The sequence below is a fragment of the Chanodichthys erythropterus genome, chromosome 7 (genome assembly GCF_024489055.1).
Source record: "Chanodichthys erythropterus isolate Z2021 chromosome 7, ASM2448905v1, whole genome shotgun sequence".
Classification (NCBI taxonomy): domain Eukaryota; kingdom Metazoa; phylum Chordata; class Actinopteri; order Cypriniformes; family Xenocyprididae; genus Chanodichthys; species Chanodichthys erythropterus.
Genome location: NC_090227.1, coordinates 21,794,246 through 21,820,799, shown reverse-complemented (window position 1 = coordinate 21,820,799; position 26,554 = coordinate 21,794,246). Strand labels below are relative to the sequence as shown.

The window sequence follows — 26,554 nt, the reverse complement described above, 5'->3', positions numbered from 1 at the left end:
ATGGCCTCAGCTGCACAAGCAGGGCACCTGTCAGAGAAGATGAGGTGATGTTCTTTTGAGCACTATTCACACCCATCGGTTATTCAGGAAAAACATTCTCCGAATGCGCCTTGTGAAACATGGATTCGGTCTTATGAACTTTTAGCATTGTGTCAATTGATTTAGATTATTATGTGTGAGGTAGAGAGAGTGCAGAAAGACGGTGCTTACTTTGAAGACAGAGAACTCGCGCACACGAGGGAGGAGCTCTGCTCGTTGTGTCCGTCAGTGCAGCAGTCATCTCCCTCCTTCATTTTACAGTCGAATGGTGGCTAGAACGGCTCCAGGTTCAAAGGTCAATACAGAATGGATTAATCTGCGTTTTTTTTTTTTTACGCATTATTTTTTCTCAGATTAATTAATCGAAATTAACACGTTATTTTGACAGCCATATTTGACATATATATATATATATATATATATATATATATATATATATATATATATAAAACGTTATATATTTTAACATCTTATTCGGGGATTTTAGCTGGTTACTATAATGATTGAAATCACGAAATGGCCTTTATTACTAAATAATTAGCAAAATGTTACGTTTTCTAATACATTTATTTCACGCACGAATTCATCACTCGCGGCTCCATCTGGTGGACATCCTTCAGCATGTTCGCCAGGGTTCAAAGCGTTAAATGCGTGTAAAATCGGCGCTGAAATGGTGTTTTACTCAACAGATTCCCGGTAACTTCTTTTAAATTTTTACAGAAATATAGTCTGACGCTGTGCATGTTTCGGAATAAAACATGGCATTCAGTTTCCATTCACACAGTAAATGCTTCTCTGCAAGTGCTGTGTGTTTGATTCGCTTATAATTTGCATGGGAACGCAACGTGTGGCAAACATCTTATAAAATTATTAATGAGAATTGTTTATAAATCTGTTGACAACAAACATAAAGGCCTCCCTGTTGTTTTCCGCCAAAATAAAAGCTTGTGGTTCAACGTTTGAATGAAAAAAATTGACATCCATAAATGTTAGTATTGTAATTTTACCGTTCTGTAAAATAACATACAAAAAAATAAAATAATAATGATAACAATTTATTATTGTTGTTAAAGGTGCCCTAGAATTTTTTTTTTTAAAGATGTAATATAAGTCTAAGGTGTCCCCTGAATGTGTCTGTGAAGTTTCAGCTCAAAATACCCCATAGATTTTTTTTAATTCATTTTTTTTAACTGCCTATTTTGGGGCATAATTAGAAATGAGCTGATTCAGGGTATGTGGCCCTTTAATTCTCGTGCTCCACGCCCCAAGAGCTTGCGCTTGCCTTAACCCTTTGAGCGGTACAGTCCCACGTATGGGATTTTTATTTCAGTGCCCCTGGGCATATGGTCCCACATATGGGATTTCGAACGTTCAGTGACATCACATAACTGCCAGATTCAAACTGTGCTTTCGCGCCCTGGCTGCGAGACGGACGCGCACAGCTTTAGTCATATATCACAACTATGCAGTGTTTTCAGCCTCATAACGTTTCTTTTAAGGTTTCAGACATTTAAATACGCATAAGCACCATTAAAACAATATATTTAGAGTTTATAAAATACACACTGATGTCAGACATCAGTGGAAGGAACAATAACAATCCATTCAAATACAATTTGCTGACATTTATTCATATCAGACACACATAATGGGCCTAAGTAACTATAAAGTTGACTCTATTATTCTTCCAGTTCACCAGCCACTTACTTGCTTATATTTTGGGAGAAATGGATGAATTCACCTGCTGTAAATCCTACTGACAGTACTCTGTGAACTGCGGGGCAAACTAAAATGGCGGCGCCCATCTCGCATTATAGATCAAGATAAAGATCGTTTATAAAGGCTTTTAAACGACAAAACACACGCACTTACACATATTTGAGGATCGGAATATCAGATAGTTGATGACATGGTAAGCAAGTATGTGAATATTTTAAATAAACAAGGAAAAACAAAATAATAGCGATCCATCTGTCATACAGTGTTATTGTACCTGCGCTCAGCGCTCGTGGCAAGCAAGACGCGTCGCTATGGAAACATTAAAGGCAAACGTTCTAAAATAACGGTCGCCTTAAAAACTCACTCTGGGGGACAGTTAGAATATTTTAAACTCACGCTCGAAAGGGTTAAACAACATAAAAAATGTTCAAACAGCTAATATAACCCTCAAAATGGATCTTTACAAAGTGTTCGTCATGCAGCATGTCTAATCATGTGAGTACAGTGTTTATTTTGATGTTTACATTGATTCTGATTGAGTTTGAGGCTATGCTCCGTGGCTAACGGCTAAGGCTAATGTTGGAGAGATTTATAAAGAATGAAGTTGTTTATGCATTATACAGACTGCAAGTGTTTAAAAATGAAAATAGCGACGGCTCTTGTCTCCGTGAATACAGTAAGAAATTATGGTAACTTTAACCACATTTAATAGTACATTAGCAACATGCTAACAAAACATTTAGAAAGACAATTTACAAATATCACTAAAAATATGATGTTATCATGAATCATGTCAGTTATTATTGCTCCATCTGCCATTTTTTGCTATTGTCCTTGCTTGCTTACCCAGTCTGATGATTCAGCTCTGCACATCCAGACGTTAATACTGGCTGCCCTTGCGTAATGCCTCGATCATGGGCTGGCATATGCAAATATTGGGGGCGTACATATTAATGATCCCGACTTTTACGTAACAGTCAGTGTTATGCTGAGATTCGCCTGTTCTTCGGAGGTCTTTTAAACAAATGAGATTTATATAAGGAGGAGGAAACATTGAAGTTTGAGACTCACTGTATGTAATTTCCATGTACTGAACTCTTGTTATTTAACTATGCCGAGGTAAATTCAGCTTTTGAATCTAGGGCACCTTTTAGGGTTGTGCCGATATCATCGTCCATCGTGATGCCACGCCCCGCCCCGCCCCTTTTATTCCCCTCACGTGCAACCTATTGGAAAGCCCGGATGAGTTGGGAAATAAAATAACCCTTTCGCACGTAAGTTTAAAATGTTCTGGCTGACCCCCAAGCGTGAGTTTTTCAAGGCGACCGTTATTTAAAACGTATCACTTTATTGTTTCCATGGTGACGCGTCATTGCTTGTCACGTCACACACCGCAGCGCTGTATGACTGATGTTCTGCTTTTATTTCAGTTTTCCTTTTTTATTCAAAATATTCACTTTAACTATTCAATTTGTTAACTATAACATGAAATATCATATATTCCGATTGTCAAATATGTGAAAGTGGATGTGTTTTGCTGTTTAAACAACATTATAATGATTGCGTTAGTTGAGCTATACACGTTATGGGCGTCGCCATGTTAGTTTGTGCCGCAGGTTCTGTTGGATTCACAACATCTTATATGTATTTAAACATCCGAAACCTAAAATAAACATTATGTGGTTGAAAACACTGCATATTTGTGATATATGAAAAGTGCTGCACCAGAGATGGATGCGCACATTTGAATTTGGCAATTGATCACGTGATGCACTGCACTGAACGTTCTAATCACACCGGTGTGATCCAGAGCCATGGCTCTGGTGTGATCATACGTAAAATAATGAATAATAATTATATAAGAACGAAAAATTAAAATACACCCCCCCACCCCCTACGATATCATCGTCCATCACGATGTTTTACTGTAAACATCGTCAACTGCCAATTTAGGGGACATCACCCAAACCTAGCACCTTTAATAATAATAATAACAAACTCTTAACACTTTTATTAGGCTTTAACATAGGCATACTGTTCAAAAGTTTGGTATCTGTAAGATTTTTCGATATTTTTAAAAGAAGTCTCTTATGCTCACCAAAGCTGCATTTATTTGATCCAAAATACAGTAAAAACAGCAATATTGTGAAATATTATTACAATTTAAAATAGCTTTTTTCGATGAGAGTATATTGTAAAATGTAATTTATTCCTGTGATCAAAGATTTTCAACATCATTACCCCAGTCTTCAGTGTCACATGATCCTTCAGAAATCATTTTAATATGTTGATTTGCTGTTCAAGAAACAATGCTGATTATTATCAATGTTGAAAACAGTGAAGTCACCTTTATTTATATAGCGCTTTTTACAATGCAGATTGTGTCAAAGCAGCTTTACAGTGATAACTGGTATATAATTTTGGCTGCACAGCAGCTCTAGAAGAAAATGGTGTCAGCATCAATAAGTAAATTCAGTACCGATTCATTCCAATGTAAGAAACAATAGTTATTAATTTAGTTACTTTGTCTACATCAGCACTGGAGTAAAGAGTGATGTCATCATCCAGCTCAGTTCAGTTCGTATACAATGGTGTCAATGCAGGCAGATCAAAACACTGTTTTTTCATGATTCTTTGATGAATTGAAAGTTCAAATGAACAGCATTTATCTGAAACAGAAAGCTTTTGTAACATACACTACTGTTCAAACGTTTGGGGTCAGTAAGTTTTTTATTTTATTTTTATAAATACTTTTATTCAGCAAGGATGCATTAAATTGATCAAAGTAGATTTTTATTTTATTTATTTTTTTACAAAGAATCTTACCAATCCCAGTCTTTTGAGTGGTAATGTATATTGTATTATATACTTTGATTATTATAAATCTTTTTTTTATTATTATTTTACAGTACAATAGTGTACATTTTTGGAATATTAGTATGTTTTGCAATGATTAGATATTTCTTTTTTTCCTCCAGTTTTCCAATCACATGCCTGCTTAATAAAATTAAATAAAATACATATTTCACATTCAGATTTTTGGAACCACTTTTTTATTTTACAGTGCCGTAATTACACGTTACTACATGTACTTACTATAGTAGTAACAGTAAATGATGCATAATTACAAGTAATTAACCCTAAACAAAACCCTGTCCCTAACTGTAACTCTATAGTAAGTACATGTAGTTAGTTAATAGTACTCAATACTTAATTAAGCAATTACAATGTAACAACGGCACTGTAAAAAAGTGTAACCACATTTTTTTGCAATTGAAAATACATTTATAACATATAAATGCAAATAAATGTTTTTACAGTGCTACTAATGATACTTTGATTATGTACCATGTTATTTGCAAATAATTCAGCAGAGGCAGGGATACATAGACCAGAAGAGGGGAAATCAGCATTTCTTTTCAGAAAATGATCCATTTTATAGTAACATAATGTTACGGCATTTGATCGAGCAGATGTTCAATTTGACATTGCTACGTGATTGGTGTTGCGATATTTAAAAATAAATTATCTTACTCAGACGAAAGTGACTTGAAAGCACCTGCCATCGTAAACATCCCACCTTGTAAATACGAACTTCCCAGGAGGACTTGAACACACCAAAAGTCTACTATGGCATTATCAGTATTTAAATAAATAAATATGTTGTCATGAGCATGTAATGTCTTCATATGTATCATTAATGCCATCACAGGTCATCTAAAAGGAAATGCTAACATTTGCTTTTTTTCTGTCTTTCAGGCATTACTATCTTGTGTTTATGGTGGTCTTAACTATCGTGAACCTTATAACAATTCCTCTAGACATGGCATTTTCTGAAGATATGCATGATAGTGCCCACAAATACTGGGTGGCCTTCAATGTATTCTCAGATGTCATGTTTTGTATTGATGTTGGCTTGAATTTTCGAATGGGTACTTTCAATGAAGACGGTCAGGTAAGAACGTGCCTTTATTGTCTTGTAGTGTAATATTAATTATTTATGGCTTCACCTTTCTAAAATACTGTTAAAATGGATACAATACCATCCTGTTTCTGTCTAGGCCATCCTTGATCCAAAACGACTAAGAAAGGATTATTTCAGGTCTTGGTTTATTCCTGATGTGGTGGCTGCATTTCCGGTCGACATTATCATTATTATTGTGGTAATTTTATTTTTAATTTAATATCACTCACACTGATCAAATTGTAGAGAAATATCTTACAGTACAATCAATTTACCACAGGAGCATTTTTATGAAGCTGACACTATTTCACTGGTGGCTTCGAAGATGGTGCGGATGCTTATGTTTGTGAGGGTTCTCAGTCTGATCCGTTTACTCCGTGTTTCAAAGCTTCTGAGATTCTGCTTTGAATTGGAAAATGTAAGTTTCAGCACTCACTCATCGTCATGTTAATGCAAGAAAATATCAATGGCAATATGTTCTTGCTGTACAGCCAGAGGAGAACTTTCCTTGCCACTGTCGCCCTTTGGTTTGCTCACCTGGAGAAAACTAATAAATAAATCAAGACCTAAATTAACTGCTAAATGATGACATGAAATTGAAGATATTATTACGGCAATGTTTTCTATAAAAATGCTTTGAAACAATGTAAAATGCTACTGCAAATGCTTAAAAATAATTTTCTCTACTTTTTGAGAAAATGATTTATGATTTGATGATTTAAAGCAGGGGTACTCAAGTTCGGAGGCCAAGAGGGCTGCATTTTAACCACTTGACATGCAACGGGCCACAAATTATACCTTGGATCGTAAGACTTTTATTTAGGCCTACTTAAAACATTGCACTTTTTTTATAGTCTTTTCTCCATTGCACCTTTTTAACACTTTTTATAGCACATATTTATACTCAGGGTCACTCAAAGGTTTTATTATTTGTATTATTATTGGTCAGAATCCTTTTTTTTTTATCTCATGAATTCTATAATTATAACCAATGTTGTAAACATGATGAAGAAGATATTCTCCTTTAGCTCAATCATGTGACAGATCTGTAATGGGAGAACTCTCTGCTTGCTTTCTGTTTATAGCACATTGACATTAAGAATATAAGTTTTGTTTTTAATGCTGCTAAGAGGACTATTGGCAACTTACACACTGCAAAGTTTGAGGAATGTCAACTGCATTACATGATGGATCGTTTTTTTATTTGAGTGCACAGTCTCGAGCCTTTGATAGTGTTCACGAACACAAGTGCTCGACACATGCGCACTAGAGAGGTTTATGCTTGTCTAGCCTTTTTACTCAAATAGTTACAATAAAATGTCTTTGTACTCATTTAAAATAGAGTTGCTGGTATCTTTTAATCCCCTCACACTCACGTTCTTCAACTATTCAATGTGCGTGTGCAAAGTGCCTTCAGTCTATATTGTTCTTTGCGGTTAGAAAAACTGTGCTGCACACGTACACTATGTGCGTTCTCTGATGATGACGTCGTTTCGTACCTTCTCGTTATGTGTGCATCAGAACTGTTTATTTGCGCTAACAACTCAAGTTGAACTCAAGTTGATGAATTATTACAATGTCAACTTTATGACGTTTATATAAAATGTTTCATATGGTTGTAAGTATCTGAAGGATCAGCCTGCAATAGTACAGACATTTCAAAATAAGAATCCCAGTGTATTTCAGGCTTGTTTATAATTAAAAGTCACACGCTACGTTTTTTTTTTTTCTTTTGGGCATTATTGGTATTTTGGTTACACAAAAAAATTGTATTTAATTCATAATAAATTACTGTAGTCACCCCCACCGGAAGAAAAGACTAAGAACACTATTTGACACACATATTATTCATTATATAAATTTTACTAGTAAAATCTGTGTCCCATTCACTGAGAGAGACACTATATGACAGCAAGTAGAACATAGGAGAAGGAGAACCATTTAAATGCTGAAATTTTGCATAACTTACAATGCATAATAATGCAAAATATTAGTATGTAATTAAATGTAATAGTATGCTATGTAATTAAAATTAAATGAATAAAAATAATGTTAAAAATCACACATTATTTGTTTGTCACATGTAGTAGACCATTTTTGTGCCGTGGGTAATAGGAGGATTTTTCACCAGGCTACAACCGGAAGTATATTTCAAATCTGTGGGAAGCACTGCCTACCCTAGTGTACATGTAAAATAAAATGAAGTAATATTCACAGTAATTTTGAACGCAAATGTAAAAAAAACATTTATTTGTAGCATGATGCGGGCCACAAATTTAATGCTGATGGGCCGGATGTGGCCTGCGGGTCACCTGTTGAGTACCCCTGATTTAAAGAATTCAGAAAAGAAAAAAAAAACAGTGATTTGAAGAACCTCTAAGGAACCCCCACAAAAAAGGCTAAAATAGTATTTAATAAGAAGAGGGTCAGTGCTTTTTGGAGATTTAAAAAAAAAAAAAAAAAAAAAATTTAAATTTAAGATGAAAGGATTTTTACCTCTAATTGACAAACTCATAATTCAGTAGATATTTTTGTGGTATTTTCTAATATTTTTCCTTACCTGTCATAACACGACAAACCAACAGAGAAACATTACTGTTGTATTTTGGTTGTATTTTGTACACCATTATTGTTCTGTGGAGACTTTGTTATTTTATCTGTCATTTTAGGTCTCCGATATACAGCTCGAAGTAGTCAAGAAGTTATTCAGGGTTTTCTTTGTTTTCCTGATGATGGTCCTCATTTGGCACTGGAACACTTGTGTTCAGTACTTCCTATCTGTAATGGAAGAGTTTCCCCAAGACTGCTGGGTTGTACAAGAGAAAATTGTGGTACGTCTCATTTTTTATTGGTTATTCAGGCATTTATTGACATGGTGTGTTCAACATGTCTTCCTTTTTATCTGTTACATTTTGCAGAATAAATCGATCGGGGAAAAATACACCCATGCTTCCTTCAGAGCTTTCTCTCAAATGGCCTGGAGATCAACTGAATCAATTCACACACCAAGACGTATGCCACGCAGCATTCTTTCAACATTAATCCATTTTAAGAAAAGATAATCTATCTAATAATCAGTCTTTGGTGCAGAAAATGTTTTTCCTAAAAACACTTTAATCAGTGGCGTTTGCCAGCATCACTTTTACTTTTTCAAAACCTGTGAATCTATTATCAATCTATTAAGTGCTGTTACTTTTGAGTGATCATACATCTGATTTCCATCTGCCAAATGAAAGAAGAAAAGCATGGCACCCAAGCATTGTGTTATCAGGTTTTGCCTTTTCTTCAAATACCATTGAAGAAAATGAAAAAAATAAAAATAAATAAATAATAAATGTAATTTACCTTGAGTGATTCCCTTTTGTTTTTTAGGTGTGGATGAACAGTGGCTAGCTCTTGTTAGTATGGTGATTGGATTTATAATGTGTCTTGCATTTGGTTATTGCTTGATCAGTGCAATTGGATGCATGTCTGTGACTGGCACTGCATACAAGATAAAGGTGAATTTTAAAGTAAAGTTATAAGTTTTAAGTTAAAGCTGTTGGTTTAAATTTGTTAATTTTGTTTATTCAACAAATAAATACAAGGCGGCTCTGATAATATTATGCCATGATATATGAATATTTCAGATGAACCAGCTACTATCCTCCCCAATGTTCCAAAAGCTTCCCAGAATGTTGCGCCAACGTACCACTGCCCAGTACAAATGGCAGTGGGATAAGGAGAACATCCTTGGCTTGTCAAAACGGCTCAGAAAGGTTTCTAATTAACTTAAAAAATATAAACCTAGAAAGCAAAAATCAGATAACATACACAAGTTTACTCAAATTATTATTTTTTTAATAGAAATATTTAATAGTGCTGTGTTTTCTGTTTCAAAGGATGTTATGGAGGAAATATTTTTCAACCTGCTGAACAAAGGCTCCATGTTTATGAAGCTTAACAGTGAATTCACGGAGGCCATCTTGATGAAGTTAGAGAATGAGCTCTTCAATGCAGGTGACATCATCATTCATCAGAATGCTGCAGCTGACCACATGTTCTTCATTGACTATGGACGGGTGCTGGTGAAGAATGAATCTTTCTTCATGGAGCTGTGTGATGGAGATCACTTTGGAGGTGATGTATGAGAAACTTACAGTTGTGTGATTCAGCTCTTGTGTAGAGTAACTGCATAAAGCGTGGCCCCACATTAGCGGCCAGAAATGTTCAAGTGGGTTGGGCCTTCATAAAACAGGGTGGGCAAAGTGTAGAGTACGAAAACTTCATGCCAAATTGTCAATAAAAAATATAGCGCGGCAGTTTCAAGTTCAAAATTACATTAAAACTGATTTAAAATCAAGTTGAATCTCACAACTCATATAACTAAAAGAAAGCTGAAATTGCTTTAATTTTTTTGAGTTAAAGTAAAAAAACAACAACACGTTGCCATGATTTAAAGGTGCCGTAGACCGTTCTTTCACAAAATGTAATATAAGTCTAAGGTGTCCCCTGAATGTGTCTGACGTTTCAGCTCAAAATACCCCATAGATTTATTTTTTTTTATTTTTTTAACTGCCTATTTTGGGGCATCATTAACTATGCACCGATTTAGCGTGCGGCCCCTTTAAATCCTCGCACTCCCTGCCCCCCAGGCTCTCGACTATAATACAGTGTATAAACAAAGTTCACACAGCTAATATAACCCTCAAATGGATCTTTACAAAATTTTCGTCATGCATACTGCATGCATGCATCGGATGTTTACATTTGATTCTGAATGAGTTTGAGGCTGTGCTCCGTGGCTAACGGCTAATGCTACACTGTTGAACAGATTTAAGTAGTGTTTATGCATTATACAGACTGCAAGTGTGTGACGGTGCGGAAGTCCACGAGCCTTCCAGCATCCGTGCCCATATTTGGAAAAAAAAAATTAAGTGAAAACTTATAAAAAGGACATCAATTTGTAAACAGGGTGTGAAGTATTCGAGAGAGGAAACAGAATGCACTTACCACTTACCTGGTGAAGCAGCTCCAGCTCTTCCGTGACACGCATCGCAGCATCTGCCATGGCTAAACTGGAGTGAGACCGAGAGGTTTATTGCTAATACTGGCTACGGAGCAAGATCGTGCCGTTTCCCTGCAGAAGAGTGCAGAATAATTCGTACCAGCTCTTCTGAGACGACGCGACTCGCATCTGCCGTGGCGAACGAGTCGAATAAACAAAGCAAAGCCTTACTCCCAACAGTAGCTGCAGACCTGTGCCGTTGTCCTGCAGAAGGCAGGAAAATCCATACCAGCGAGTCCAGGTATTCCATCTCCATGCACGTCCTCTGAAAACTCTCCAAACTCTCTCGAAGGCCTCACCACAAAGAACAACCCGCACACACACACTCACCACAACAATACGCACACACACATAATATACAAAGTCACGCATTCACATCTTTACTTTCGTTATCGCCTGTTGGCATATTGTTTTTTTTCTGAACTTGGGAACTGTCGTTTATTTAATCCATTATTTGCTTCGCTTAGTTTTTTTTATTTTTTGTGTGACTCATTTTGGAGTTATAATGTGGAGAAAAACTGGACACCTGAAACTGTGAAACTGCCGTTACTACTACCCAGGACGTGAATATATGGAATTGTTTTTTTTTCTTGCTGTTATTATTTTGGTTGAATGTGATATCTGTGGTATAATTGCATTGCAATCTGTTTATTGTTTGACTAAAAATATATATATATATTCACTTGAACTGCATACTTGTTTGTAAAGTTTTTTTTTTATTTTCATGTAACTGGTATTTTATACCTGGCGCCCGAACTTTATTTGGTTAAAACCCAAAAAATTTAAAAGATTAATTTTGGATGGGCCGCCACCGTTACAGAGTGGCGCCCGAACAGGGACTTGAACATTACATTTTTGTGAAGTGTTGAATTACAGAACCTTATGGTAAATTCTTTGGTGTTAAAAATGTTAAACAATTTTGTTGTGTTTTTGGAGTAGTATCTCATGAGGAAGTTGTAAAAGGTTTTTTTGTATATGTGAATCTGCAACACAATTGAAGAGTTGAAGTGTGAACTAAACACTTGATGTGTTTTTTGTGGACTGGAAAAAAAAAAAATTGTGAAATTCTACTTTGTACCTTCTGTTTTTGCTGAAATTGTGAAATTGGGGGAAATTGTTGAAACTGTACTCCTGTACATTGTTTTTTTTCTGACCCCCTTGTGCCCACAAACTGACACACACACATTCCAAATCACTCATCTCATTTATTGATTATTTACACAACATTTTACATGTGTCATTGACACACCCAACACAAACATGGCCACTTCTACGCCTCCTTCAACCCCCTCTCCAACCACTTTTGTGGACATCGATCCACCTCCAGACATATCAACCCCTGTCTGGCCTCCTGAGCAACAATTGCTACAACAGCAACCAAGAGTTTACCCACTACCACATGTCCCCACCTTCTATTCAACACCCACTCAGTCCAGCAGTGCCCTGCCTGGAACCTATGTGCGTTTTGTCTCCCCAACACCAGATGTCAGACCACCAGTCCAAGTTCCCACCTGGCAAGTAGGATCAGATCCCATGCAAATATGCACCTCTCCTGACACTTCCCCATCATCTTCAGGAGCTCAGCATGATCTGCCTGGCTATCTTCCAACTCCTGGAAAAGACATACAACATCTTACCACACAAGTACAAGGTAATTGGGACAACCTGTTTGACTTCATGAAACAGCAGGAGAAAGCTGTGAGTGAACTCACCCAACAGCAAAAAACTGCCACTTCCCATAGTGATAGACAACTTGGAGACCTGACTGCCAAAATGGAGGCCAACCAACAGAAAATTCTCACCACATTAACTGCAACTAAAGCTGATACATCTGATTCAGATCAACTTGTCAAAGCCATTAAAGTGATGATCTCACAGGAGTTACAAAAAGTGGAGTCTACCTTGATTGCTGAAGTCCGGTTTATGGTGGATCAACTTCAGGTTGAAATTCAGAGAGACCTCCGAGATACCTATAAGAATCTTCAAACAGATCATGAGCAGCTTTCCACTGAATGTAACCAGTGCATCACCCAGGTTGACAAGCTGGCTACCCAATTAAGTGAACTTCAAACAAACATGTTGAAAGACAAACAACAAGAAAAGGAAATGTCTGATCACCTAAGTAAAGGGGTACAACCACCACCTATCGCCACACTTACCACACCATCACCACTAGAAAATGTCCCAGAGTGTCCTCCTATACCTGCTGGGAAAAGTGACCATTTAAAGTTGACCTTTCCCACATTTGGAAGACCGTCTGATGACTGTGATCCTTTGCTGTACCTTACACGGTGTCAGGACTTTTTGGCATTGCACCCACTTGCAGAAACTGACATCCTAGCAACCTTCCGAAGCGTACTCCATGGCACTGCACGTGACTGGTGGGAGGTCGCCCGATCGTCAGTAACAACATGGAACGACTTCGAGACTGCTTTCCGCTCAGCATTCCTCTCGGAAGACTACGAAGACGAGCTGGCTGAAAGAGTCCGCACAAGGTATCAAGGTGAGAGGGAAACCATCAGAGATTTTGCATTTACATATCGTGCTCTCTGCAGAAGATGGAAACCTTCCTTAACTGAAACTGACATGGTGAATATGATTCTCAAAAAAATAAAACCTTACCTCGCCAGCCAGCTACGTAGTCGGGTGAGCACCGTGGAAGAACTGGTAAAACTGGGACATCAGATAGAGAAAGACCACGAGCAGCAACTGCAGTATGAAAGATGCATGACCAGAAAATCACCACAAGAAGCCATTCAAAAACCCCTCCCCAATAAAACAACTGGTCAGCCTCAAGTACAATGCTGGAGATGCAAGGGACTTCACTCACCTGGTTGTTGTCCACTTTATTCTAACGTTAACCCATCAAATCAACCTGCAAAACAGCAACATCCTTTCACTGGTCAACGGCCATTTCATTCCCGTAAGTCTGGAAGTCAAGCAACGAATAATTCAGTGACTGCTACAACAAATAAAATGTTGTCCACTGCCAAGAAGTCACCCTCAAAGCCAAAACCTGTTACTAGTCCAATCATCCCACAACAATTGGTTGTTCCAGTCCGCATCGGTGGTTGGTCTGGAAAGGCCATAGTGGACACAGGGGCCAGCTACACCATGATCCATGAAAGTCTGTGGCAAAAGTTTTCTCCGCAAGAGAGCCTCCAACCTTGGTCTCTTGGTCCATTGTATTTAGCTAATGGTGAAGCAGAGATTCCCTTGGGATGGTTTCAATTACCAATTCATATACACAACAAAACTTTCACTTTACCTGTTGCTGTCCTTTCCCCGAAGGCTCTTGCCTATGCTGTAGTTCTGGGATTGGATTTCATCATCTTCAGTGGTCTGCAAATCAATGTAATTGATCAGAAATATTCATTTAAGTCCACACTACAAGAAAATCATCCCTTTCAACCAGGAAATGCCAGTGTTCCTGATATAAATCCTCAACGCCAAAAGACAGGACATGTAAAGATGTTTAACCAAAGCCTCACCCTGTTAAGTACTATCCCTCCACCACAACCTGTATGCCGATCCTCACCACTTGACAGTACAGATGTACAAGTTTTAATTGACAGTGCTGTGAGTGAAGCTCACATACCTTTTATTGACAAAAATACCTTGAGAGGAATTCTGGAGTCCAACCCTCAAACGTGTTCTCGTCAACCAGGTCGTACGGATGTCCTCCAACACACAATTTATACCCAGCACCCAGTGCCCATTAAACAGAGACCTTACCGCATGTCCCCTGGTAAGCAAGCCGTGGTACAAGAGCAACTTGTGGAGATGTTGAATGCAGGAATTGTGGAACCCTCACACTCTGGCTGGGCCTCTCCTGTGGTCCTTGTTCCAAAGAAAGATGGTAGCCTTAGATTCTGTGTTGACTACCGTAAGCTCAATGCTATCACAGAGAATGATGCTTACCCACTTCCCAACATCACTGAAATCCTTGAATCTCTCTCTGGAGCAGCCATTTTTTCAACAATTGATCTCAACAGCGGCTATTGGCAGGTGGCTATGGACCCCCAGAGTAAGCCAAAGACAGCATTCATCACTCCATCCGGTCTCTTCCACTTTAATGTCATGCCCTTTGGGTTGAAAAATGCACCTGCTACATTCCAACGATTAATGGAGACTGTACTGGGAGAGCTACGTGGAAACATTTGTTTCGTCTACATTGACGATATTATCATATATTCACCCTCTGTAGCTCAGCATTTCAACGACCTCCAAACTGTTCTCCATAGACTGCAGGAAGCAGGTTTGACCATAAACCTTAAAAAGAGCAAGTTCTGCCTTAAAGAAATTACATTCCTAGGACATGTTGTTAGTGTCAATGGTATCACTGCAGATTCATCCAAAGTGGAAGCTATCAGATCTTACCCTGTGCCACGAAACATCAAAGAGGTCCAGCGCTTGCTTGGATTAGCGGGATGGTATCACCGTTTTGTCCCAGACTTCTCCAAAATCGCAGAACCCATCAATGCACTGAAAAAGAAAGGACATTCTTTTCATTGGTCACCTCAATGCCAAGAAGCTTTTGAAAAATTGAAGGCTCATCTCACATCACCTCCTATTCTGGGCCATCCAAATCTCCAACTTCCTTTCATGGTTTATACCGATGCCAGCGATACCGGACTCGGTGCTGTATTAACACAACGGAAAAACCAAGGACTGGAAGAAGTCATTGCATACGCAAGCCGCACACTTAACAAAGCTGAATCGAACTATTCTGCTACTGAGAAAGAGTGCCTAGCAGTTGTATGGGCACTTGAAAAATGGCAGCATTACCTGGAGCACAAGATGTTCACTGTTGTCACAGACCATACTGCGCTACAGTGGGTCATGGGTTCCCCAAAAACCACCAGCCGTCTCATTAGATGGGCCCTACGATTGCAAAGGTTTGATTTCATCATTGAATACCGAAAAGGCAAACTGAATGTAGCACCTGACGCTTTGTCCAGGATTTCCAGCTTACCTTGTTGCAACTTGTACTCTAGTCAGGAAGAGGCTGTTGAATTTCCAGTCTCTGCTGTGTCGATTTGGGAGGAACAACACAAAGATTCTGAAATCATAAAGGTGTTTAAAGCATTGGCAGAGAACAACAACAACCAAAACTTGAAGGACAAATATGAGGTTAGAGAGGACCAACTGTATCATAAGACCCACCTGTCAGATGGCCAAGTCCACTACAGAGTGTACCTGCCTCGCAGTCTCATACCAGCTGTTCTTAAACACTACCATTCCCATCCGTTAAGCGGCCATGCAGGTATATATAAAACCTACAAACGTCTGCACAATGTTGCTTTCTGGCCAGGGATGTGGACGGACATCAAACATTATGTTAAGTGCTGTACCAAATGTCAAACACTGAAAAGTGAAAACCAAAAACCGGCTGGCAAACTACAACCCGTTTCTGTGTCACAACCCAACAAGATGGTGGGTGTCGACATCATGGGGCCCTTGCCAAGCAGCACACAACGTCACGAGTACCTTCTGGTTTTTGTGGACTATTTCTCTCGCTGGGTTGAGTTCTTCCCCATGCGCAATGCTAATGCTCCAACCATAGCAAAAATTCTCAGGACTGAAATACTCACCCGGTGGGGCGTTCCAGACTTCATCTTGTCTGACCGTGGCACCCAATTTGTTTCCTCCATATTCAAAGAGCTGTGTGCAAAATGGAACATCACTCAAAAACTAACGACAGCATATCATCCACAAACAAATATGACTGAGAGAGTTAACCGAACACTGAAATGCATGATTGCCTCATATGTGGATGACAACCACAAGAAGTGGGATCAGTACTTACCTGAACTCCGTTTTGCCATGAACTCAGCAGTACAGGAGAGCATTGGGATGTCCCCGGCAGAACTTCAACTGGGAAGGAAACTGCACGGCCCCATGGATAAATTACTCCAGGGTAAATGTCTATCACCATCCACTCCATCCTATGATGTTGTCCACCATCTTGCACAGCTGAGGTTGAAAGCAGATGAGTGCTGTAAAAAAGCCAAAAAAAGACAGCTCAGAAGTTACAATAAAACCCGGAGAGAAGCCTCATTTGAGGAAAAAAGTCGTGTCTGGTTAAGAAATTTTCCCCAGTCCAGCGCTCAACACAACTTTACTGCAAAACTAGCCCCAAAGTGGAAAGGCCCTTACCGGGTATTAAAACGGTTAGGCCCACTGAATTACCAGATAGCACTGGAGGAAACCGGAGAGGACGTCCGTACAGCTCACATATGTAACCTTAAACCATGCTACCCAACCTCAGAAGAGATTGAGTCCCAGGAAAGGGAAAAACTTAAGCAGTTATTCCAGCAAAGCTCAGATGATGAAGAATTCTTGGGTTTTTAAAAGAAAAAAGAAAAAGAAAAAAACCCACCTGTTTGGTTTGTTTGTTTCATCAACCATGGTTGTTTTTTCCTGGGGGGGGGAGAGTGTGACGGTGCGGAAGTCCACGAGCCTTCCAGCATCCGTGCCCATATTTGGAAAAAAAAAATTAAGTGAAAACTTATAAAAAGGACATCAATTTGTAAACAGGGTGTGAAGTATTCGAGAGAGGAAACAGAATGCACTTACCACTTACCTGGTGAAGCAGCTCCAGCTCTTCCGTGACACGCATCGCAGCATCTGCCATGGCTAAACTGGAGTGAGACCGAGAGGTTTATTGCTAATACTGGCTACGGAGCAAGATCGTGCCGTTTCCCTGCAGAAGAGTGCAGAATAATTCGTACCAGCTCTTCTGAGACGACGCGACTCGCATCTGCCGTGGCGAACGAGTCGAATAAACAAAGCAAAGCCTTACTCCTAACAGTAGCTGCAGACCTGTGCCGTTGTCCTGCAGAAGGCAGGAAAATCCATACCAGCGAGTCCAGGTATTCCATCTCCATGCACGTCCTCTGAAAACTCTCCAAACTCTCTCGAAGGCCTCACCACAAAGAACAACCCGCACACACACACTCACCACAACAATACGCACACACACATAATATACAAAGTCACGCATTCACATCTTTACTTTCGTTATCGCCTGTTGGCATATTGTTTTTTTTCTGAACTTGGGAACTGTCGTTTATTTAATCCATTATTTGCTTCGCTTAGTTTTTTTTATTTTTTGTGTGACTCATTTTGGAGTTATAATGTGGAGAAAAACTGGACACCTGAAACTGTGAAACTGCCGTTACTACTACCCAGGACGTGAATATATGGAATTGTTTTTTTTTCTTGCTGTTATTATTTTGGTTGAATGTGATATCTGTGGTATAATTGCATTGCAATCTCTTTATTGTTTGACTAAAAATATATATATATTCACTTGAACTGCATACTTGTTTGTAAAGTTTTTTTTTTATTTTCATGTAACTGGTATTTTATACCTGGCGCCCGAACTTTATTTGGTTAAAACCCAAAAAATTTAAAAGATTAATTTTGGATGGGCCGCCACCGTTACAAGTGTTTAATAATGAAAATAATGACGGCTCTTGTCTCCGTGAATACAGTAAGAAACAATGATAACTTTAACCACATTTAACAGTACATTAGCAACACGCTAATGAAACATTTAAAAAGACAATTTACAAAATCACTAAAAATATCATGATATCATGGATCATGTCAGTTATTATTGCTCCATCTGCCATTTTTCGCTATTGTCCTTGCTTGCTTACCTAGTCTGATGATTCAGCTGTGCACAGATCCAGACGTTAATACTGCCTGCTCTTGTCTAATGCCTTGAACATGGGCTGGCATATGCAAATATTGGGGCGTACATATTAATGATCCCGACTGTTACGTAACAGTCTGTGTTATGTTGAGATTCGCCTGTTCTTCGGAGGTCTTTTAAACAAATGAGATTTACATAAGGAGGAAATAATAGTGTTTGAGACTCACTGTATGTCGTTTCCATGTCCTGAACTTTTGTTATTCAACTATGCCAAGGTAAATTAAATTTTCCATTCTACGGCACCTTTAAGACCTGAAGGCTTTTTTAGAGTTTTTTTTCTGACATACACAAAAGTAAAGACTCATAACTCCAAAACTGTAGCAAGGTAGGTATCATTTGATAGAACACTTTTTAAATTTTTAGAAAATATAAATTACATTTCATTTGGACATTTTCATGCTGAGAAACTGCTGATAAAAGACAAAAAATACATTATATATATACAATAATTTTTCTTTTTTTCATGTGACATGGAATAACTCAGGAAGGCAATAAGATCGGAGAAAAAATTTTTTTTTGTGATGCTGTCCAATATATGAGCTGCATCTGGTTCAAATTTTGTGGTGATAGCATACAGCATGCAACTGGCGGCCCACGGGCCAAATTCGGCCCGCCAGAGATTTTCATCCGGCCCCCAGAATAATATTGAATTCAGGAATAGCCTTGTAAGAGGAAAAAGTTTAGGGCTGGTCCGAATACCATTTTTTGAACTTGAAGCTTCGGTAGTAATGAACATCGACTTTTCGAAGCTTCGGAGAGAGGGGCTGAACATATTTTTCTCTCTAATAAAGGCAGGAATCTGTGTCTGTATGTCCGTTTGCATTTTTATTATTTCGAGAAACGTTCATCCAATCGACTGCAGTGTCGCATTTGGTGCAATATAGATGGACACGCGAGACGCGACACATTCAGAATTAATAAACTTTTAGTAAACTACAGTCAGAACAGCGCGAGCGGGAAGCGGCGCACCTCACGCGGGCAGGGATTATGCTCCGAGAACGGACACTGCACTAGTGATATAAAACGCACACACACAGGTCTGTTAAATTAAGCAATACTTTTAAGGTAGTCTAATATTTTTCTGACTAACAAATTGTCACAGTAAGGGTAGATTTAAATAAAGAAAAACGAAATTTGAATAAAGAAAAAACGAAATTTAAATAAAGAAAAACGAAATTTAAATAAAGAAAAAACAAAATTTAAATAAAGAAAAACGAAATTAAGTTAAATTAAAAACGAGATTTAGATTGATAATAATGGGTAAAAATGCTAATACATTTTGTTTCTATTACTCTATTTTCCACAATGTCAAAGCAACAAAACACAAGCTCAGACATGCACTTCGGTCCATACAAACTCCGCTGTTCTGCGCTCTAGCCAGAGAACACTCCCATTGCTGGAACACGAGTCAGTTCTATTTCTAGCATGCACGTGTTTTCCGCGTGCCTCGAGCGCGCCTGAGACGCGCGTCTCAGTGTGCAAACTCCAACCTGCTAAATATGGGAGCCGAAATAAAAACTGACACGCCACGCAGCTGAGACGCTCACGCAGCCAGTGTGTCGCCGGCCTTATTCAAGGGGGAATGAGAATCGTTTTGCGGGGGATCCCACGTGTGAAGAAAAAAAAAAAAAAAAACGAATATTCCAATGTCAAATTTTCAAATCGAATACCAACCCACCGACCTGCATGTGACACTGATGGACAGCTTGACAGCCTCACAAATATGAAGCCTAAAATATCGCTATCGCCCCCTGGTGGCTTGCTGCAGTACAGGTAATATGTAAAAAATAACATACATTTGGAATTAGAATTAGTATATCAAATAATAACATATTAGGATACATTCGAATTTTTTTTTATATTACGAGTATCTGGCCCTTACAGTGTCTGCAGAGAAAAATTCTGGCCCTTGGACAAATATAGTTGATGACCCCTGGCATACAGTATAGTTGAATATAGTGCTATTCATTTTTTCGCCGCTAGATGGCGCCCACGGGCAGTAAACTCCAGTTTAGAGGCCCTTCTCAGCACACGTTAAGAGTTTTTCAAAATGATTAGATATCTGTTTTATGTTGTTCCACGTTGGAAAACGAACACGGATGGTTCAGGGAACATTGGATACACACTGCATACCGGAAAAATGAGAGACATGTTTTTAGCTAAGTATGTTACATCATTCCATGAGTAATATCTTGTGATCAATGCAATATATTATGTTGATTTTGGGTTCATTTTAATCGTGAGAATCTGCTTTAAATAATGATGTGCCATATGATCTGCATTTTTCAATATATTTTTATTTGTATTTTATTTATATAGCACCAATTTAATACAACGTTAGTTGTCCAAAGTGCTTCACAATGCCAAGAAAAATATTTATTTGTCATTCTGAGGTCACCCAGCCCCCCCACATGCTCCAAATTCACAGAAAATAGTCTCAATTGTTTGTGCTGGTTTGTGCCGGTAAAAGTTTCGTTTGTGCTGCTTTCGATTTTAAAATATCAAAATAACTTGTATAGGTCATTCTCAGGTCACTCAGCCGCCCACATGCTCCAAATTTGGCCAAAATAGTCTTGTTTGTTTGTGCTTCATTTGTGCAGGTAAAAGTTTCATTTGTGCTGCTTAGGTTTTTAAAATATAAGACACTGAATAATAGGCAATGACCTCATCAGCCTGAATGAAGAATCAGAAATAGCCTATAGGCTATTTTAAGTCTTAAAGTTTAAAGAAATGTTAGCTTTTAGCTTATTAACTTTACACTTGTTTGTAAAAAACACACACACACACACACACACACACACACACACACACACAAAAACATCAAGAAAAACTGTTTCATATTTCAAAGAAATATGGAATCATCACAGAAAATAGGCCTACTAGCTACTCCCGGTACACAAATCAACATTGTTAAAAAGGTTTATATAATATTCAGTGTTTCCTGAAGGATAATTGATCATGATTACATAATTAATTGATGATAATTCCTTATTTGTTTTTTCATTTTGGTTTTGTAAAGAAATAATGAAATAATAACAATATTGGATTGGGGTCCGGGTCCTTGTACCTGGTAGGCTGATTTGATTTTTTTACTTAAAAAGAAATAAAGAGAAATAAGAAAGCATTTGATTTTTGTTTTTTTCGTTTTGTGTAAGAAACTGAAAAATTAAAAATCAAGCTAGATTTTTCGTAATTTTATTCATGGGTAAGAAAATGTGATTATTCTTTAATATTTGTTTTGCATGAGTGGCGCCCTGAAACACCGTTCAGCTCGTAATGTCTTGCATGTCCCATCACGCAGTTCATTTGATGTAGGCTACTGCTCTGCATTTTAGTTAGTTTTTCTAATTGGTTGTTTCATATATTTCTTGCCAATGTACATCTGGTGCAGAGCACAACAACACACTTCTCTTGTCTGTGGAGGCGCCGGCGCGATCCCTTCCATTGTTTTCTGATATTATGGGTTTTTCCAATAAAACACAAATTATGTTATTATTTATAAAAAATGCTTCTAATAACGAGTAAAACATGTTGCATAATTAAGTTTTTCTTAGGCCTTTTAAGAATAAAATAAATAGAAATAAAAAAAAATTCCTCAATGTTGTTTGACCACATAAATCTAAAATGAGTATTTTAGGGGCTGCCCAAACATTCAAAACAAATTTTAAAGCATAAACTAATTTACCCATAAGTGTTACCCATAAACCAAAAATACAAAAAAACTCTTAAAGCTCATTTTTCAGTTTCTTATATACAAAAAAAAAGAAAGAAAAAAAAAAGTTATTTGTCTTTGTTTATTATCAGGTAAAATCGAATTAAATTAATGACTTTATTTGTTTTTTCGATTTGGTTTAGTAGACAATGAAATAAGTTGTTTTTCTCGATGTAGGCTAATTAATTGAAGGAATTACATGGACTGATGCTGCACAACTTTCTGTTTCTGACACTGAAAATGAGGAACGCAAACAGAGACTCAATTTGAAATCACATTGCTCCTACTATTTCTGTTAAATGTATAGGCTTTGGTATAGCTATAATATATTACTTTTGACCCGAAGAGCACAAGTGTGACTCCCAAACTAGGTGGGTTAATATTTTAAAAAGCGAAGCAGCACAAACGAAACTTTTGGCACCAGCACAAGCGAAGCACAAACAAATTAGACTATATTGGGCGAATTGAATGGGTTTTTTCTAGTGGTGGGCCGTTATCGGCGTTAACGTGCTGCATTAACGTGATAAAAAAAAATATCGCCGTTAATCTATTCTCAAAGTTGGGTTGGGAGCTGGGTCTATACTACGCAAGCTATGATGACTTTAACCTTGATATTTTAGCGAGGATGTATACCTAGCCGAATTGACCCTTCGCAAAGACCCGCCCCCCTTAGTTACTGTTGCTTTGTCCGACAAGCCGTGGCGCTGTCACGACACACGCAGTGATAAATGCATCGCGAACCAAAAGGACACTGACAACACGTCGACAGACAAGACAGAGCAGGTTATTTATGATATTTAACAAAGTCCCGGCTTTAAAACTGTAGTTTTTTTAAGAATTTCAAACAATAAAAACCGTTTTGTGGCTCTTTAATGTGTTGTGACCATGGTCGTGACAGATTGCTTTAGCGCCTCAGCTCAAGGGCCTCGTAAACCGATCATCTCTTACTACGAGTCCATTTATAGCATCAAATAAACATGAATGAACATGAGAATCAATGTTGTTTAAAACGCGGAAAGATGTCAATATACACAATTTTTCAAGTTTAACTCCACCGAGGTTAATCTTCTAACTCCTATCTGCTTTGTCGGACAAAATGGCAGATTACTTTTAGTCATTTGCTGCGTCCCAATTCGCCTACTTATACTACGCCCTAAAAGTATGTACTCTTTCTGTGAACAAAAAGTACTTACTTTTGAGTGTGTAGCAAAAGAGTAGACAAGCTTTGGGACATACTATCACGTCATACAATTGCGTCTTTGCTCTCTGCCGCATCCAGTCACCGTAAACTGGCCTGTCAATCATCTCACATCCTCCACATTTCATTTAGCTCATTTCCTACCGTATCGGAGAGAAATGCAGCATGTTGATCTGCAGTCACGAGTCTTTCATGTGGAGAACTCTCCACATATTAATGCATAATGATGCATTTAAAAGTTAATGGCCAATCAGATCTTTATAAAAATTCACATTGGTATTTGCAGATGAAAAATTACACATATAACATTAAAATAAATATTTTTTATCAGTTTGAACTGATTATTAGTCACTCAAACACTCTCAGCGTCGCTTGTGCATATTTGCCATGTTTTGTAGTTTTTAACACTTTTTACTCGTGTTTGTAGTTCTGAACTGAATCCTCGTACAACGCGCAATGGGTTGTGGGCAATATTAGCCTCTATAGTGTGCACGAATCCACACTTTGAAAATCTACCAGAAATAGTAGACCATCCGGGGACTTTTGGCAAATTCGCAAATTTTGAGAATTGTTTCCCGATGTCTGACTTGTCTGGCTTTGCTTTTGTCAAGTAAACACCTGCTTTAATTTTCTTCTCAACTTCATGTGTTGACTCCATTTCTACACGTCAAATCCCACCATTCCCCGAGGGTCTCCCGCAAAATTTTCTGATCGCCCACTCCCGTCCGCAGCAAAGGTAAAACCGCCCGCTCCCGCAAGATTTGTGTTGGGTCCCGTGGGAGCCCAAACCCAATGCAGCCCTCTACACGGAACAGCTACTACTTTTGTGTACCATCTGATACGTGCAAGAGAAAATCGCTGTGTGGCATAAATGATAAATCTATTAGGCAGTATCTTAGCGAAAGTGCATTTCTTCCCGTTTTCTTCCATGCAAAAAGCTGCATCGTTTATGACGTAAGCGTGCTCCGCCTCAGAACCTTAAGGGCAATGTGAGTGCAGGCCAGCGGGGGAGTGGGGGGGTCGACAATCGCGCTCGGTTCAAGGCAACCGTGCCTAGTGTGAGTACACCCTAATTCAACTCCACAAATGCACAAATCACTATTATGAGTTTTACAACTTTGTGTCGTAAAGATAACATTGTGGATGGGACTAACTGAATATTTGACGTTTCATTTTGACAAGCGTATGATATGCACCCAAAAGAGAGAGGGAAAACTAGGAAATCGCCTGCAGTTGACCATATAAACTTGCGTTTAATCATTCTTTTAACTAAATAAATAATTATATTGTGATTGAGAGGAATAGAAATTTAAAAAAGAAACCCAAAAAAACCCAGCATTTTTCTGAAATAGCATTATGTATCTTATCATATCAGATTACAGAGCTTGCCAGATCAAGAAAGTATTTTCCAGTTTTGTGTGCAGTATTGATCAGATGGTCAGCCAGACAATCTTTGCTGTGAAATTCCAATGTGTTTCAAACAACCAGCCTCATACTCACCATTTTATTAAGTTTTGTGTTTCTGCAGAGATCAGCTTCCTATTTGGTGGAAGGCAGTTGGCCACGGTTTCTGCTGTGACTTCCTGCAGCCTTTTCTCCCTGTCCTTGCAAGATTTTCAGGAGATTGAGAAAGAGTTCCCACTTGTTGTGAACAAACTGAGGGCAGCAGCTCAACATCTTAAAAATGAAAGTAAGTCTCACATTATAAGTTGCTTTGATATTCAAGATAAAATCTTGATTTCAGTAATGTTGCATGTTTACAAGTGAAACAATTTTCATAGAGAAAGTGAGTAGGATGTGACTTGAAAAAATTATCTAATAAAAAGTCTAATAACATGCACTGATGAATCATTCACAAGATCACAGATACAGATTAATGAAGCAAATCTGGAACATTTTGATGTCATAATGATTTTGTTTATTGAAGGTGATGAACAGTGTCTCCAAGTCAATCAACTTCAAGCAGTGTGTGAGAAGACAGACTAGCGTGTAGTGTTTTAGCTTTTCATTTAATATCTTGAATAAGGGTGCTTTCACACCTGCCTCATTTAGTTCAGTTGAATCGTACCGGAGTTCGTTTGCCCCTTTGGTGCGGTTCGTTTGGGCAGGTGGGAAAGCAGCAATCGCACTCGGGTGCGCACCAAAAGCGGACCAAAGAAGCGTACGGAGACCTGCTTGAAGAGGTGGTCTCGGTACGCTTTCAAACGAACTCTGAAGCGGTTCGCTTGAGATGTGAAAGCAATCGACCCAGTTAACGGACCAACAAACCAAATTATATCATTTTCATAATGGAAAATATGATATAAAAATCAGTAATGTCTGATTCTGTGAGTGAGCACATTATTTACAATATCTGAAACCCAATGAGTGCCTCTGGTGTGTAATTACACTTCTCCGTGCGAGAATGCTGTCCCGACGAAGTCTCAATTCCAGCTCTGCTTCATTATAAAATTCAAATGGTCTCTCTCGACAGACACACGGACAACAGGTCGCCTACTCGACAGCGCTGGGACATCCAGAGATGGAGAGAGAGAGAAATATACTTGACAAAACATACATACACTTTATTTAATTGATACAAGTTACATATAATCTGTATTGTTACCCAAAAATAAATAAATAAAAACCCACTGTCAATAAAAATCTTGGAGCTAAGATCTTTTTGCACTATTTACATTTTTTGGTAATTAGTATGAGGTTGAGATTTGCTACAGTAGAACTGTATGACTATGTAACCGTGTCTGGGTGAGGCTGGATATACGTATGGTAGTTGTATAACTCATTAATAATAATTAATGTATTAATTCGTAATATGATGATATCAAGCATTATGACACCAGTGAGGTTTTGTTAAAGGGTTAGTTCACCCAAAAATGAAAATAATGTCATTTATTACTCACCTTCATGTCGTTCTACACCCGCAAGACCTTTGTTCATCTTCAAAACACAAATTAAAGGGGTGGTTCAGTGTTTTTTTTAAGGCTTGATTGTGTTCTTGGGGCACAGTTTAACATGTCTTAATGCTTTTTTTTTTTTTTAAAATGCTGTATTTTTCATATATTTTATCTTTATTCTACACCTCTGTTTCCATTGTCATATGAACTTTGACTTCCTGCTTCTATTAAGCCACTCCCTCTGAAATACGCAATGTG

The 26,554-nt window shown here is 38.1% G+C and overlaps 1 protein-coding gene and 1 long non-coding RNA gene across 2 annotated transcripts; one reads left to right on the top strand and one right to left on the bottom strand.

The window, feature by feature from the left end:
• LOC137022899 (potassium/sodium hyperpolarization-activated cyclic nucleotide-gated channel 1) lies at positions 1-25,388 on the top strand. Its single transcript, XM_067389367.1, has 11 exons — positions 1-44; positions 5,518-5,713; positions 5,820-5,921; positions 6,003-6,140; positions 8,392-8,553; positions 8,641-8,734; positions 9,095-9,222; positions 9,352-9,480; positions 9,604-9,841; positions 24,931-25,092; positions 25,330-25,388. The coding sequence occupies exons 1-11, from the start codon at positions 1-3 to the stop codon at positions 25,386-25,388; spliced, it is 1,452 nt and encodes a 483-aa protein (XP_067245468.1).
• LOC137023179 (uncharacterized) lies at positions 15,859-17,196 on the bottom strand. Its single transcript, XR_010895487.1, has 3 exons — positions 16,929-17,196; positions 16,579-16,768; positions 15,859-16,433 (listed from the first exon to the last, which is right to left on the bottom strand). It is a non-coding gene; the product is annotated as an uncharacterized lncRNA (long non-coding RNA).
• Positions 25,389-26,554: the final 1,166 nt, after the last annotated feature.

Coding starts and splice junctions, on each gene's coding strand:
- LOC137022899 (XM_067389367.1), top strand. CDS start 1: ATGGCCTCAGCTGCACAAGCAGGGCACCTGTCAGAGAAGATGAG. Junction 8,554..8,640: donor TTGTACAAGAGAAAATTGTG/GTACGTCTCATT, acceptor TACATTTTGCAG/AATAAATCGATCGGGGAAAA. Junction 9,481..9,603: donor TGTCAAAACGGCTCAGAAAG/GTTTCTAATTAA, acceptor TCTGTTTCAAAG/GATGTTATGGAGGAAATATT.